Below are 16,596 nucleotides of genomic sequence, written 5' to 3'. Positions count from 1 at the left end.
CACTAAAGTTAAATATATCTGATAACGATACTTCAGCCAATATGTACCACAAGGTCAACACTTACGGGTTTTTATTGAAATATACAATTTCAATATTTTCGTAAGTATTGGACAGACTGCCATAAGATTAATTAATAAATTAATTAAGACACAATCACAGCAAGCCATAATAACCTTTCACCTGTCGCCATCAAAAGATCAAATTTACATACATTTACATCACATTTTTGATAAAATATCTAATTTATTTTAAAAGTATTTTAATCTTCCCCTTCAGCAGTTCCCTTTTTGTACTGCAATTTCTTGTAAACTATATATATGATCACCCTGTAGGGTTACATCGGTTACGGTTTTCACTGGTTACATCATAATTAGGTACATTTTCTGGAAGATCAGTTGGTACATTGTTTCAGGATATAATGATAAAAAGGGGATGATCACACTTGATAACAATAAATATAAATATAAAAATAAATATATTGATAGTGTTGTGATCAATGTATAATTTGGGCTTCATACTTTACTTATATGGTATAAATTGGCTCATTATATTTCCAACATGTTACAGTGATTGAGTCAATTTTAAAAGGCCCCATTCACACCATGTTTCACACAGTTTAAAATAAGCTGCAGAGCTGGATCTGATTATTATGTTAACCTGGATCACTCAGAGTGAACGAGCCAAATTAAAACAGTCTCAAAAACGACTATTCCCCTGGCACTCACAGTATATTTAAAAAGTATCAGTTGCAAAGCCGGAAAAGAGCGAGTGACAGATAAACAGCAAAAAAACAGCCAATAGAGAAATGTGTGAAGGGAGCACAAATCAGGACTTCTATCTCTAAGTCACTGTCATTGGAGTAACTGCAGCATGGATTCAGCCAATCACAGTCAGCCTTTCAACAGCAGCCAAGCAAAACATTCTTCCCAACAAGGGGAAAGAGAAAAAATAAAAAATCCATCAACCACAGCTTTATCGCACGCAAGGACGTTTGATAATAAATAGGACCAATTACTCACAATAAACTGCATTTCCCAGACTATTTGTCATCTCACTGGCGTATCAAATTAGTTGCCACTGAGTTTGGGGGCTGGAAACGGATACAGAAGAAACTAAAAGTCTATTTTTGTGAAAACAAGACTGATTTTAAATTCCCTGGGTTCAGTATTGTGTTTCGCTTTGGAATGCCAGCGGCATTCTGGGACTAATGTAGTTGATATACTGGAGCTACAGAGGAATGAAAAGAGAAGAACACGGAGACAGAAAGACAGCCAAGGGGTGTTTGTTCTCAAAGCGGGAGTATTGCTGTTGAGGGTGGAGTGATGCCTTCTGGGATTGGCAAGGGGTTGTTGACTCAAGCTCAGCCTGGTTCAATAACACAGATCAGCGAATACTGATTCAGAATAACAATAAGTGGAGGGCAGCGCTGGCTGGTGGACGAGGCACAGAGAGCTGAGGATAAACACTCACAGTTTAGTGTTTCCTCTCTGACATGGCCCATGTTTCTGGATGAAGACAGCCTGCCTCCCTGACAGCTTTCCTCGCAAATTCACAATCATGCTCCAAAAGCGTGTACACAACTTTTTTCGGCTTGCGTCTAACGGCTTGCGGCTTGCGACTAATGCACATCTAAAAATTTTATTTTATACCAGAAGCTAAAGGAATAATGTGCAGCCAATATTTAATATTTTTTGTCTTAATTTTCTGATTATTTTTGACATTGTGAATTGTTTCAGTTTAATGTTGTAAACCATCAATCTGTACTGCTCCTCAAGGGCGATTTAAGTATTTTAAATTAAATACAGTCATATTTCAACAGTGTTTTTCTTATTACTAAAAAAATAAGTAGCAGCTTCTTATTTGAAGCCATTGCTGACTGCCATTGTAGCTGCTTGAAGTTACAAATATCTCTGGCAGCAGATTTTATCAGCCACAGCTAATGAAGTTCACAAAACAGATTTATCAAAGGCCCAGAAAGAGACTTGGCTGGCATCTGGTTATTGTACTGTAAATCAGTTGATTTGCTAAAGGTAGAAGCTAATCGAAATCCAATGTCTGTCACTCCACAGCCGGGGTGTGGAGAAGTGACTTCTTGACACTATAGAAGAGTGACATTAACGCATAACTATTCTCCTTTGAACTATTAATACTAGTACAGAGGTCATGGATCCTTGTTAAAACAAGGGAGAATTTGCCAGTTCAGCTTTACAAATTAGTACTTGTGAGTAAGAAACACTTGTATTTGGAGACATTTAATGCATCGTATTTTTAGGTTTCTTTGACAGGTTGTGGTCATTTGTAACTTGAGTTAAATTAAAAACAATTGGTGTGACAATTGATATGATGGGTATCAGTTAATGCCATATATCCTGGTGCCAGACGAGATAAACAAAGAGCTCAGTACCTGTTCAGGAATCCAGTCCGTCCCTGTCCTCCGCTCTGGAAGTCAGTGTAGAACTCAGGACTGATGGTTCCGTCTGCTCCCATGAGTCCTTCTACAAACACACAGAAGTGGGAATAAAGTTATTATCACCAAGCCAACAATCATCCAGAGCAGACAGCAGCATTGTGTAATCTTAAACGAGCACAGTACCTGTGCTGTACAACAGGTCAGGTCTGTCCAGGATGTCTCCATTCCCAATAAAGGATTCTCTTTCCTTCTCATAGAGGAAGGGATCTCCTGCCTCGTCCATCTGACTCTCCACCATCTCCAACCACTGACTGTTGTACCATCGGAACTTCTCCATCTGGATCTTCTTGCCCCATTCCTCATAGTATTCCTGAGCAGGGCGAAGAAGCGAGACATACATGGAAACAAGCGTAAATCATTTCTAAATCCACATTTGGATTTTGAACATTTCGTTGGCAGAACAGTTTTCATATTTTAAATGGAATAACCTGCAAACTGTCATCACACTAGATGCTTTATGTAAAAGTTGAATTATTTTATTTAATTTTATGATTTGATACATTTTCAAAATTTTCTTCGACACCCAGTGTCTGTGATGTGGTAGTTGATTCATATGCAGCATCAGCACCCCTTTCAATGTAAAATGAGATGTGACGATATTCGGAGGTGGCAGAGGAAACAACTCCTCTGTTCGAGCTCAGACGCCATAGTGATGCATCTCCTCTCAGAAGAAGAGAGAGTCCAATATTTGTGATAGAAGAACACTGTGAGAGAAGGGAAGTACACTTGCAGTAAATGAGTGTACGAATGTGTTTTCTTTGACCTCTTCGCTACAGCTAATAAAAACCTCTGTTGGGCCACTGGTGTGCGTAGCTTGGCAAAGGAGGACCACTGGGCTGTTTTCTTTTCTCTGCAGGGGCTGAAATAGGGTAGCGATAAAGGCGGCCTTTGAGACTACGACGCCCCCGACCTGAAAGATTAATCATTCAGACGCAAAGCAGAGACCCTTGGGCCTGACAGCCACCCAAAGCCCAAGACTCAAACAGGTCTATTGACCATCGCAGAGGCACCCCCCCACACACACGAATGGAAGTGTAGCCACTCCAGGGGCTTATTCATCAGCAGATGCATCAGCATCATGACTCAAGCTTTGACTGAGAAATTTGGTTCTTAATTAGTTTAATATGACTAATAATTTCATATGACTATTGAGTTATTATCAGCTGAGCTCATGACAGAATGACCTCATCATAGCAGGGTGAGGAAATGCACAACAGTTCAGGGAGCCATGTCTGCACGTTCCACTGGAAATATGGCCTAAGCTAATAATATCACTTAATTCACATTAAGCCTCTGACCCACTTGATGCATCTACAAAGCTCTGTGTGCAGACACGTGTGTGTTTATACATGAGTAGGGTCACAACGATCAAAGGCGAACATTTCAGTCATGGTGTCCCCTTCCAAAAGGATCCTGCACAGCCAGAATGTGTGTGTGTGTGTGTGTCTGCTTTCTCTCTCACCTCCTCTGTCCAGCCGCTGACACACTCCAGAGCCAGCCGGCTGCCTTTCATGTGGCTCACAGCTTAATAGCTCTCACTGATAATTTCAATGAAACACTTCCTTTACCCCACTACACTGCTTGGCTGTAATTTACAGCTAATTACGCTGATCTGAGGTCTGGCAGTTATCACACTCAGACTGCGAGCTGACCACACCTGTCAGTCACAAGGCCATACAGGAATTCATCGGTTACTTAAGTGCTGAAGGCAAATTTGAAGCTTTGACATCAAGAGGAAAAGCTGAGGGTCTCTGACAGGAACAGGACCCATCAATCAGAGTCTTTAGGCTTTCTTTTCCTTGATACTGAGCTCCTGTCTCATCGGCTTTGAATCAAAACCTGATCTACGTTTAAGTCCTTAAATCATTTAAACATATTTAGGATTTCAATTGTGCATATTCCATATTTTATTTCCTGTTAAAATGTTTGTATTTAAGTGTTGTGTATATAGTTTGTTTGAGTGGTGAATTCTGGGTAAATCACCTTTTTTATTCAACAAATTTTAAAAGAGGCTGATCAACCAGTGAGCTCTGAAAGTCAAGTCAACCACATCTAACCAAAGTAACTTTAAACTGAATGTAGAAAAAGTAACGTGAACACGCTGGTAAAATGTTGCAGATCTAGACACTCACAGCAATGATGTCCAGCGTGTTGTCACAGACTTTGCGGATCTCTGCATTGTTGTCATGCATCAGGTCGATGAGGTAAGCAGGGGCCTCTGGGATCAGGACTCAAGGAAAGAAAACATTTCATCCTCTCTGACAGATTTCACTGCTGCTACAAAGTTAATCAATTCTGAGTCACTGCTAAATGAATGGAAGGTGGAGATATGGGATGTGGAGGCACCATGGAGAGGAACACCATTAAAGACACGGATGGGAGACAGGTGTCCTGTGGCTGGAGGAACAACTCGCTACAGTTCCTGTTATGAAGTTAAGCCCTGCCTCAGCAGAGCCCGAATCTGAAATTCACATTATATTCTCCTAGCAAAAAGAAAGACACCAATCAAAACATGCTGACAGTGAGCACATTTGTAATTTGACACAAGCTGCCACCAACCACTGGTGAACACAATTATAGGCAGCTTGAGAAGAAAAAAACAGGGTTGAAAAAAAAAAAAAATGTCATAGGAGATGATGATGACAGTAATGTGTGTTGACTCAGATGGGAGTAAACACTGATGAGTTATACATCCAGGCCCGACTAGAAATAGTAAATATGGAGTGATTCTGGAGATTGATTTCAGAAAATGTGTCACAGAGACTGGGATGAAACCTCTCCTCTCCTTCAAACTGGACTTCATCAAATGAGAGGGGAATGTGGACAGTCATTAAAAAGGAGAAAAAGGATACGTGTGTCTCCCATAATGACATCTCGCGTAGCTTTGTGGAAAACCATCTGGTAGAAAACATAGACAATCTGACACACAAACTCATCATCTTCCTGTTGGGCTGAAATGGAAACAGAGAGTAACAACAGAAACAACTCCAGTTACAATAAACATCTCAGCTATCACTTCAGTTGGAAAACACCCCAGTCACAAATTCAAAGTAACACATTTTTTTACCATTTGCTGTAAGAAATGACTCACTATATTATCTGACTCAACTGTTGTTTCAAGGCCCTGGAACTTTGTGCCTTTTTTCAAATGCACTATGTGAAACGATGAATGGTGTGTAAGAGCTGAACACCCAGCACCTGCAATAGTCAAACAGCTAATCTTAGGTTATTTCTTCATAGACACACAAGGGCCAGTTGAGAGTCAGAGTGGCAAATGCCCTTAAAATAACTTAAAAGAACACAATTTATAACAATTCAAACCCTAAGCACAAAAAGCATAAGAGAGAAAATAGGATAAAACAATTCATCAGTGACACACTAACACATTTTATCATTTTTACTACATTTTCATGTGGCATTCACACTAATCCAGAATTTCTCCACAAGCGTTTCCCTGCACAAAAGACTTTTGGAAAGTCTGCTGGCCAAATTCAGTCTGAAAGCTTCTGTGTGAAAATTGAGAACTTTGGAGACAATGACACAGACAGCTGACAACTGCACCCATGTTTTCTACAGCTAAATGAAATGTAGAGCAAGTGATCTCCTTCCTATTAACACTGGTGCGCTTGTGCCTTGTAAACTAGTGCTGTAACATTACGATGGAGATTTTTTCCAAGCATAAATCCAGACTAGGATCATTTTAAAATATTAGTGTGGACATAGCCCGTAAAACTGATGAGTTCAGTCATTTACTCAACTAATTCACTTTAGGAAAAAGTCAGAACATGAAAGTTATTTAAAAAACAAATTAAGCTGCTTCTCAGAAAGCATCAACAATCACAAATAGTTCTTCATGTCTCCTCCTCAGACTATTTTTAAGTCATTACTGTCAACAAAAGACCCTTAAGTGGAAGCTGGACCATGTGGCATCAACCACAAACCAGACTATAACTTTTTATTTTTAACTCAAAGCTTATAAAACACTGAAGTACCGCATTTTGGTCCTCACCATTGAGCAGCTCAATAAGAGCAGGAATGATGCCAGACTTGGCCAGCATGGCTGCACACGAGTCATCCATAGACACAGTACCAATCATGTTCACCACCTCCAGTATGAGGTCATCCTCAGCAGAACCTGACATCAGGGAAAAGAAGTTGAGTGTAAGAAAATACAACTTTTCTATTTTTATCAACATGCATTTTGTTTTAAAAGACCTCAGGGAGTCATTTTAAGAAGCCAGTTTCAATAAATATTATTTATTTTAGTCACATGAGAATCAATTAGTTTGAGAGATTTTTTTTTATATTTCACTGAAAAGATGAAAAATTATATTGATCTAATAATATGACATCATTACAGCTGGTCCCTCACCGATATCTACAGAATATTAGATATTGTTTATTTTTCTTTCTTTGGTGTTTACTAACACCCACAAAATAATGTAAAGCTCTCCAACAGACTAACTGAATACTACAGAGTAGGATGCGGTGGATTCAGGAGGTTGGTGGTCATGAAAGGTATAGATAAATCCCAGACCCAAATGAGCGTTCTCAGTGCTCATATCTTGACTGATAGTGTGATTAAAGGAGAGCAGTTTGAGGTTAAGTCAGGCATGAGACAGACCCGACCTTTAGGTTTAAAGGATGATAAAAAGTGACAGATATCTTGCATTATTGTAATACTTCTGTAAAACATTGCATAGGCAGTTTAATCCATATAGAAAGTGAAACAGTGGAGCAAGAAGTGCCACATACTGTACACACCTGGTTTGAGTCTGTCCTTCAGATAATGCACCAGGTTATACTCCTTGAGCACCATCGCCCAGTCAAGATCAGGGATGTTCAGATTAGCCAGTGTTCCCAGACACTCGATCACAAACTCCTCAGCCTCATCATTTCTGATCTGAGCTGCCAGGTCTCCGACATGATCCTACCAGCAGACACAGGAATGTGAATGCAAGACATAAAAATCAGGACTTCATGAGACAAATCTAAATTTATCCACAACTAACAATTACAGATAAGCAATAGTATATATTGTCATGGACTATTTTTTTTTTTTTTTTTTTTTTTTTTTTATGAACAATGGTCATAAATATATAAAAAATAAAAAAGTGAAAAGTACACATTATTTTCACTGTAGGACACTGGATTCGACAGAAAACTTCTCTTTAAGGACTCTTAGTCAAGATCTGTACTGATATCTGTACTGAGACCTTTGATACATTCACAGTTTTATACAGAACTAAGATTGCATGATAATCAAAGACCACAGACCACATGGAGGTCAACCTTAGATTGTATGGGATTTTGAATATTGGTGCTATGTTTTGGGCAAGGACTTATTGGTCTTTCAACAGACTGTGGTAGTTTCACAAAATTGAGTACTGACCAGAAAGAGGCTCTTGGTGGGTCCATTGTGCTGAGAAAGGTTCCTGATCATCTTCATCACCAGAACATCCTTCAGTTTCACAGCACGTTTCATCAGCATCCTCAGACTGTTGCCTAAAGCAACAGAGAGGTAGAAGGTGAGAAAGACCTCTGGAAAAAACACAGTTGGTTATAGTGTCTGTCTACTTGTGGTTTCTCTCTTATTCTCTGGAGCCTGTACCTTCACATAAGATCTGGGCATTGTTCTTGTTGGCAGCCAGGTTGATGCAGAGGGAAATAAGCTCAACATCCATCTTCGCGTCCCCACAACTAAACATCATCTTCATCAGCTGTCAATCAAAGGTTTCAGATGTCAGTCATCCAGTTCAGAGAAAGAAACCACACTAGTGTCATAAACTAGATTAGTTTATGACATAAGAAAAACAGCACTATACAGAGCCTTTATGTAAGAGACTGTCTACACGCAGTTTGTTTTTGTGTTCTTGGTTGCAATTTGTCATTTTTGGAAAAGTGTGGATTTAAAAAGAGAGTCATCCCTGCAATTCTCCCCAGTCACAGTCAAGACAGTCATCTGGGAGGAATGAGTTCAGGACAGAAATCTAAAATATGAAATTAAGTGTGTATGTATGTTGGATATAAAGGTAAGGCAACCATCAGTCTCCTTACACCCCTCCTCCTCCCTCCATGTCTGTCCGTCTCCCTTGCGCTGATTTAACATTAAACAGGAAAAGCTTTGAGCTGGGGGGTGGGAGGGGCGACAGTGGTGCACTGCTTGCCTGTGAGGAGTCAGGAATCAGAGAGTGAGGGAGAGAAAGGCTGGGCTGGGCCTGGCTTAGGTATCACATACCAGGGGCCCCGGACCCCAAATCAGCCCCGTCTAGACTCTCTGGCACCTGCCTCTGCTTATTTACCACAAACAGCCACCGGAGGCCCTGTCAGGGCTGCAGCGCCACGCTGCAGTCCAACCAAGGCAGTCACCTCTGCCCCCCACCTCCACCTCTGTAACCAGTTCTCCCTCACTGCTGGCATCCCTGCTCTGGAAACCACGACCAGCACCAAACAGTGACCCCATTAAAAGCTGCAGAAGGGGAAAGGGATCAGTCACAAGCCTGGGAAAGTGATAAAAGAGAGAGAGAGGTCTTAAAAGTAAAAAATGGGTAAAAAAGTATAAAAGACGGGAAATACATGTATTTTTAGGACAGATGGAGGAACAACTAGAGCAGGACAAAGGGTTTAGGAGAAGGAAGCTGATCAGCAAAATTAGAGACTGGACACTCCAGCCCGAATTGTGAAATTGCCTCTCAATCCAACAGTTTAGGTTGCTTTTCACACTAACACTTTTAAAAACTAAAGCAACAGGTAAAAAGTCATCCCTCTTGTTTTGGTCATGAACAACCAAGTGCTCATCACACCCACAATTTGCAGAGGAGTCAAACTGATAAATTCATGATAGGCAGTGCTGTTATATTCTGGTCTGGTTTTGGGAAATTTATGCAATTTTGATCAGGACTAATGAATCAAAATAATTTGAAATTATTTAATCTTAAATTAGTCAACAAATCCAAAAGATAAACAGATCATAATTGCCAAATATATCCCTGAGGACATGATATTTGTGCTCTCAGTAGTAGCTATAGACCCAATAATAATAATGTAAACACTAAAACAAAAGACCACAGTACCTGTTTCAGAAAACTGTTCATCATCAACAAACAGAAAAGACAGGTGTAGCTTCACATTTAGCTCATTATGAACTTACTTGGAGAAATAGACAGATGGACAACATTAGAGAAAGGCAGAGTTAGTATAGATCAGTGAGAGGAGAGCAAGCGGGCCTTGAGGTGAGTTCAAAGGTCACATCCTGGTCATGCTGCTCACCAGAACTGTCCTCTTTGCCATGAAGAACCTGTGGTTCAGATCTGCTGTTGACACGACCTTCTGAACAAACAGCCCACCCCTCGCAGCCACATCTGGCCAACATTTACACCCAATCTCAACAAACAAACACAACACACATTTAGCTAATCGCTGATGATGACAGGATTGAGTGACCAGGTCAACTTAATCAAGAAGGCGCTCAACAAAACACAATAAAAACTGTTAAAGTCCAAAATTGAGGAGAAAAAAAGAGAGACTAAAGTGATTTTAGCTTCAGCAGAAAAAAAAAAAAAAAATTAGTTTGATACCCCAACTTTGCCACGTGGAAATGACAGAGAGAAAAGGTGGATGTTTTCAGGATTCAACGGAAAAGAGAAGTAAAAGAGTAAAAACAAAGTTGTAATCACAGCACGAGAGAAGACTGAGCAGCCTGGTTTCTGCTTCCAGATGTGGTGTGCTCACTCTGCTTCTCATGCATCAATTCCTGGATGCCGTTAGCTGCTGATGCTAATGTGTCTTTGTTGTTCTGCTGGCAGTGTACATTAGCCAGTCTTACCTGTGGTATGCAGCCTGTGTCAGCAAACATGGACTTGAATCTGTCGTCCATGCTGATGTGGTACAGAATGCACATGCTGAGCTGTCTCTGGCCCTCGTCAGCTGCAACATAAACAGAGTAGGAGGGAAGTCAATGGATGAATGACTAGTTGTGCCATGACGCTCCGCGGGATGCCAATGACCACATCTAGCAGAGTTGTGTGTTTTTTAAAAATATTAATGGGCTGAATGGGCTTTTCAAACAGAGATTCCCGCTGGAGGTCCATTGGCATTCAGTCCTGAACCAGCACCCGACGACTGCAGTTTCTCAGTTTGTCATGTTAGTGGATGAAAAAACAATATTTAAAAGATTAACTATGCGACGGACTGAAGAAGGCAAGCTTTTCATGCTGTCCTGAGCACCAGTTCACCATATTTGCAAAAAATAAATTTTATAATGCATTTGTTTATGAGAAATGCACATTTCCAGACAGAATTTCTCTCTGAAGTGTGAAATTCAATTGTTCCCAAAAATACATAATTAATCTGCAATGTTGCACTAACATGTCCCTTCATTACAGCAAACATACACTCTGTTGTTTATTTCTGACTCAGTTTTCCAGATACTCACTACAGAACCTAAGGTTGACTAATCTGTCGCGAAAATAAGTCCCCAAGAAACGCCCATTTGTGTTGTATTTGAAACTTGCATCCTCCTGGAGTTAGATATGAAGTTTTACGTCTCATTAGGAACCAGTGAAACCCAGACACAGGGTAGTGCAGTCAGAGGATGCTGAGAGAAAAGTCTTATCAAAAACGAAAAAACCCCTTCTGTTTCCAGAGTCTGTGACCCAATTCCTCTGAATAGTCCACAAAACTCCCTGTGCACAGTTTACATAGGGACTGTTTCTTGGGTAAAAAGCAGCTCCAAAGAAAACTGTTGACAGTGAGGTCTGTGGATTATCTAGAAGAATCAGGAAATTGTTTGTGGATATATATATATATATATATATATTTGTTTATTTTGTTTTTCCCCACTTGGGAGCAACAGAACAAGAAAACCTTATAATTTGTCATGGCAAATGTGTAAAAAAAAAAAAAAAAGAACAGGCGTATTCACACAAAGGGGAACACAATCAACCCATTGATGTTGTGCCCTCCGGACTAATGAGTCAATTTTCAGAAATCTCCCTCTTACATACAGTAATTTGATTTGAACCGTGAAATTGATCAATGAACCTTTTACAACAAAAGTAAACCTCGGCATAAAATTAAAACTATCTAACAGGGAAGACAAGGTTTCTTTTATTGTAATCTGGGTTGAGACTGAACCTTTCAGATTTTGCCAATAAAATCACCGCATTCCCTATCACTGCAGTACTGAGAGTTCTCAAGCCGAGAGCAGATAAAGACAGAATGGATTGAGTGTTAGACTGTCAGTGAGCCCAGGACCTTTATGAGTTTGACCTCTGACCAGAGCTGGAGGCTTGGAGGAGGAGCCAGCCAGAGAGAATTAATAAAGTTCAGACCAGTGTTTGACCTGGGGACTTTTCAATAAGATAAGTGTTAAGAGAGAAGGTCTTCACTAGACCAGAACCACTGACAGACCTCCTGTCATGCCCACCGGCCCCCAAAGCCCCAAACTGGTCCAGTTAAAGCTGGTCTCAGCCGTGCTGGTCACTGGCCGTACAGGGAGCCTTATCGCTGGCTATTAGATCCAGATGTGCTCAGTGAACCCCTGGAATCACAGGAGGGAGAGAAGGCCGAGGAGAGACGGCTTCTAGCTTTAATTGGGAAAACAGGAGGAAGCATCAATTTTACTGCCTTTATAAGTTAAAGCTATGCTGCTCGCTGTTCTGCCCCTTCCAGCACAGCCAGCCATTGGACACAACATGTGCTTCTCATTAGCAATCCTTTACCTCAACCAGTACCTTAAAATGCATGTGAAAACAAGCAAGCATGCACACGACCGCGACCTTGCGCGCGCACACACACACACAAAGAAGCAATAAGCTCCTCCAGACCTGCTGAACTCCGTCACTCTGCTGGTAGGAACATGGAGGATCCTTTATGAGCGAAGAGAGAGATCCCATTAAATGTTCAAAACACAAGCTGGTTTGGGGCAGAGAGAAAAAAGGGTGTGGGGGAGCTGTGAAGAATTAACTACACTGTTAAGAGTGTCTCCCACCAACTGGCAGTTGGTGGGAGAGCTCAACTCCAATTACACCCCAGCCTGATTTAAAACTGCCTAACCTTCGTAAAATTACACCCGCACACATTAAGAGACGTCTGGGATTGGTTTGTGGACAGTGCTGCTTCATTGTTATTGCATTTTTTGGATAAATAAGCAAAGTGGATTTGGTCTTCAGAGGGAACACCATCACCACATAACAGGACATAAAGCTTTCAAAGACGTCTCCACCCCCACTCATTTTCCTAATTTGTGAACAGGCAGCATCATGGAACAGAAAGTTGGGGTAGTGCAAGTTAAGCCTGAAACTAATTATTTTGTTATTTTTATAAATTAAACCATGGATTGTTTTTTAATAGATTTGTACACTCAGAAAATGTTTTAAAATGCTCACCACATTTACCCAGAGTACAGCGACATCATTAAATTATTTGTTTCGAATAAAACCAACGACATTTAGTCTACAATCATCAAATGAATATTTCCAAATAAATTAAAAAAACGCATTAAAATATATGCATTATCAAAATTTATCCTGTCAGTCAATACCAAGAGCTTCAGCTACACGATGTTTGTTTTGTTTTTAATTGATCAGGAATTTAAGTAGTAAAAATGAACAAACAAATAAATTCAAAAGTAATAAAAAAAAAAAGAGTAAAAATCCGAGAATGATTAAAGGGAAAATAGAAATATTTCTGCTGTTAGAATTTCTCTTATTTGTTGATTGTACATATTTAATTTTTACGTTAATTCCTGTCATGCTCTGAAACAGATTAATTGCCATTTACATCCACTCACGCAACATTACAAACATCTTTCATGAGATGTTTTGAGCATGTCTTCACAATTTCTATAAAATAGTTAATATTAGTTAATATTAATTATTTAGCTATAAAATAGCTTATTAACTAATCTCTTCAGAGCAGACATGAAAAAAATGTGGATGCAATTGAAAAAGAGGACTCCACTACTTTCTGCTAGGTTCAGGTTGTTCAGGTTGTGGATCAAGTGGGAGGTGACGATGACAAGTGATGACTCCCACTCCACTTTCATCTTATCATGAGGCCTCAGGTCATGATCAGGTCTGGAAGGAGAGAGTGGAGGCCAACAGAGCTGCCTCCTCCCTGTTTTCTCCCTTTGGAGATAAGACCAGAGTCCTCATGCAGAGTGTGTCAGTTAAAAGGAGGATAGCTGGCAGAGAGAGCAGATGATTAATGACGCCACAGCTCTCATACAGAGAGAATTACACACACGTGGAAATACACAAATACAGGAAAACTCAACAGTGTCAGAACCTTGAGCAGGCGTGATATTTCAGTTCACTTATAATATGTGTGCACCTCACTTCCTGAATGAGCAACCCCCACTCGCTACTTCCTAAAAAACAACCCTCTCTAAATCTCTGAAGACCCCTCCACCACTCCAGCCTGCTCCTAGAAAAACAACATTTGTGCAGAGGCTGTGGCATGTTATTCTAACAAATATATTATATTAATTATGCGTCGTTACCCGAGCCGCCCCCTGAGAGGCTTCAAAAGACCCATCAGAGATGCTTCTGACTGTGTCACATGACCCTACCGATGAGACAATTCTCTGATCGCAGGCCACAGAGTCACTTTTCTGAGAGTCACTAGAGGTGGCTTTATATGTGTAAGAGCTGCACCTGCACACACACCTCAGTGATAATAAATCACTGGCTACACTCTTGGCTTTAGTATTTCGTCATAAATACACACATACACATACAATGAATCAGGAGGCTCAAAACAAATATGAAGGAATAAACACAAACAGAATAGACACAAACACAAACAGCCAGGAAAACCAGCAGGAGATCTCTGGTAAGTGGTGATTGATTACCGAGAAGTGAGCAGAGTTTGGGAATAAGTCCAGTCTGGGCCATCTGGCTGCGCAGCAACGTGTCGAAGGAGAGGTTGAGCAGGAGGCGAAGGGTGGTGCTCAGGAGTTCCTCGTGCTCGCAGGGAACCAGCCGGGCCAACTTCTCCACAGCAAGCGCCTCAGCCTGCAGGCAACACAGACGGTCCCATATGTTAAGTGAAGAAAACTACATGGAGGAAACTGTGCTGTTTGGCATTTTTCATGACGAATCCAAAACCTTTTTCTTACTTGTGTTTTTCTACAAAACCTTTAACTCAGTTCTCAAATGTGACATGAATTATTCAGTTACAATGGATAATTAATCATTTTTCATTTGTGATGAAACAAAACTTTGGTCCAACTAAAATCACTCCTGAAGTCAAAAATCAGGCTGAGGCTTTGAGACATCAACCATGAACCACAACATCCCAGGTTAAAATTCCTCATAGCCTCTCTAACATTAACGCTGTTGAAACTACAGTAATAAAATTGCAAAAGAGAAAAAAAAGACAAATTTCACTCTATATGAAAATCATTTTGATAATGATTTAAAAATGTTCTGCAAGCATCAGTCAGTGACAGAAAAGTGAAGTTACTGCTCCATGTAAATTTGAACCGCATAGAAAATTATTATTTTTATGATTAATATGATTTGACTATGAAGGCTCTTTTTCCACAGACATAGAAACAACAAGAGAAAGAACAGGCACAGACTGTCATGGAAACAAATATTATTAAATATATCTGCTTGGTAAATAACACCTTAAACTTTTAAACTTTAACAAATATTATTAAATATTTGTTGGAATGGGACAAATTGGTTCAGTTCCCAGGCCTGCATGGGTTTCCTCCCACAGTCCTAAGAGATCATGTTTAGGCTCATTGGTGACTCTAAATTGTCCGTAGGTCTGAGTGTGAGTGTGAGTTGTTGTTCGTCTCTGTCTATCTCTATGTGTTGGTCCTGCAATTGACTGGCAGCCTGTCCAGGGTGTGCCTTGCCCTCACCCAATGTGAGCTGGGATTGGCCCTGGGACTCCCCAACCCAAAGATCGATAAGCAGTAGAAGATAAATTAATGTATGCATTTGTTGGAATTAAAGGAATGGCCAAAAGACAAATTAAAGAGTGTTGTGCTCCTTTGCAATCCACAAATGCTTAGCGGAAGTAACAGGTTGGCTTGTTATCAGGCAGATATAAATATGAAATTCTGCCATCTTTTATAAACACAAAAACTCATTAATATATGGAGAAATGACCAGTGTGTTTCTGTCTCAACCAAAAAGCAAAATTCACATGGCCTACAGGCAGGTGGAGGTGTTGAGCTGATGACAACAATTACCATAAATACCAACACACAACTGATGGGTGTCTTTAAGGAAAGCAGAAGTGTCTTTCAGGATGACACAGCGGTGCAAGTGTCAGTCCAGAGCTGCCTGTTAATATGTCTGCTTCCTTCTCCTGTGGTCTCCCTGCAGCCAGACATCACGGTGATGCAACCTGCTCCCAGTTAAAACGCACTTGCTGCTACTGTGCACAGAAACCAGCTCCAGTCACACCATTACAAACCAGACCTCAAGCATCGTAATCAACTGCAGCCTGTGTCAATTACCACTGACATTCCCTTTCCATTAGAGACATTAGTACTATAAAAATTATATCAGGCTGGGTGGAAGTCTTATCTGATTAGGAGAAAGTCTCAACATGTTTGCTGAGTAAATCAAACATGATGACATACTGTATCATGATGTGATCAATCTTTTTTTAATCAATTAAACATCCATCTCCTTAAATGGAGTAACCTTTTTCTCTCATGTAAACTGATACACTCAACTTGGTGAGAGTGTTGAAACCACTTTTTCCCTGTTGGACGCATGCTCCAGCCCTGAGGGCTTCTTTAATCTGAATCAAAGATGCACTGAAGGGGAAACAAGAAGATAAAACCAGTTCCTAACATGGTCTGGCTTTGATAAAGGCCCACAAACTGAGTGAGATTGGAACCAGGTGGAGCTGGATTAGGGGAAACCGGAGCGGTGAGGCTCCTGTACGAGCGCAGTGGGACACGTGGCTCAAAGTGGAGCTTCTAAGCTTTTTTTTTTTTTTTTTTTTTTTTTAATTGAAATTTGATAGGTGTGGTTTCTACAGGATACCAGCTATTTGTCAAAATGACCTTGGGGATGTTTTGCAGTACAAATAACAACAGCTTGTTTCCTCTAAATTTGACAACTTTAGCTCAAATATCAGAGAACAGTTGTTT

General features: G+C 40.4%; 1 protein-coding gene across 3 annotated transcripts in view; it reads right to left on the bottom strand.

Moving 5' to 3' along the window:
• The window catches only part of kifap3a (kinesin-associated protein 3a), a 29,099-nt gene that overhangs the window by 5,254 nt on the left and 7,249 nt on the right, over positions 1 to 16,596 (bottom strand). For 2 of the 3 annotated variants that reach the window (XM_029499457.1, XM_029499456.1), the window contains exons 10-19: positions 14,326 to 14,488; positions 10,297 to 10,397; positions 8,083 to 8,191; positions 7,864 to 7,976; positions 7,236 to 7,401; positions 6,481 to 6,606; positions 5,324 to 5,422; positions 4,604 to 4,689; positions 2,595 to 2,781; positions 2,406 to 2,496 (exon numbers count right to left, since the gene is read on the bottom strand). In XM_029499457.1, the coding sequence (XP_029355317.1) occupies positions 2,406 to 2,496; positions 2,595 to 2,781; positions 4,604 to 4,689; positions 5,324 to 5,422; positions 6,481 to 6,606; positions 7,236 to 7,401; positions 7,864 to 7,976; positions 8,083 to 8,191; positions 10,297 to 10,397; positions 14,326 to 14,488 (1,241 nt within the window). Of the gene's footprint in view, positions 1 to 2,405; positions 2,497 to 2,594; positions 2,782 to 4,603; positions 4,690 to 5,323; positions 5,423 to 5,562; positions 5,670 to 6,480; positions 6,607 to 7,235; positions 7,402 to 7,863; positions 7,977 to 8,082; positions 8,192 to 10,296; positions 10,398 to 14,325; positions 14,489 to 16,596 lie in introns of those variants that run through there. The other variant, XR_003840644.1, reaches the window with a different exon arrangement.

The sequence above is a fragment of the Echeneis naucrates genome, chromosome 4 (assembly GCF_900963305.1).
Source record: "Echeneis naucrates chromosome 4, fEcheNa1.1, whole genome shotgun sequence".
Taxonomy (NCBI): Eukaryota; Metazoa; Chordata; class Actinopteri; order Carangiformes; family Echeneidae; genus Echeneis; species Echeneis naucrates.
Note: the sequence above shows the minus strand (reverse complement) of the source record. Positions and strands in the feature narration are given on the sequence as shown.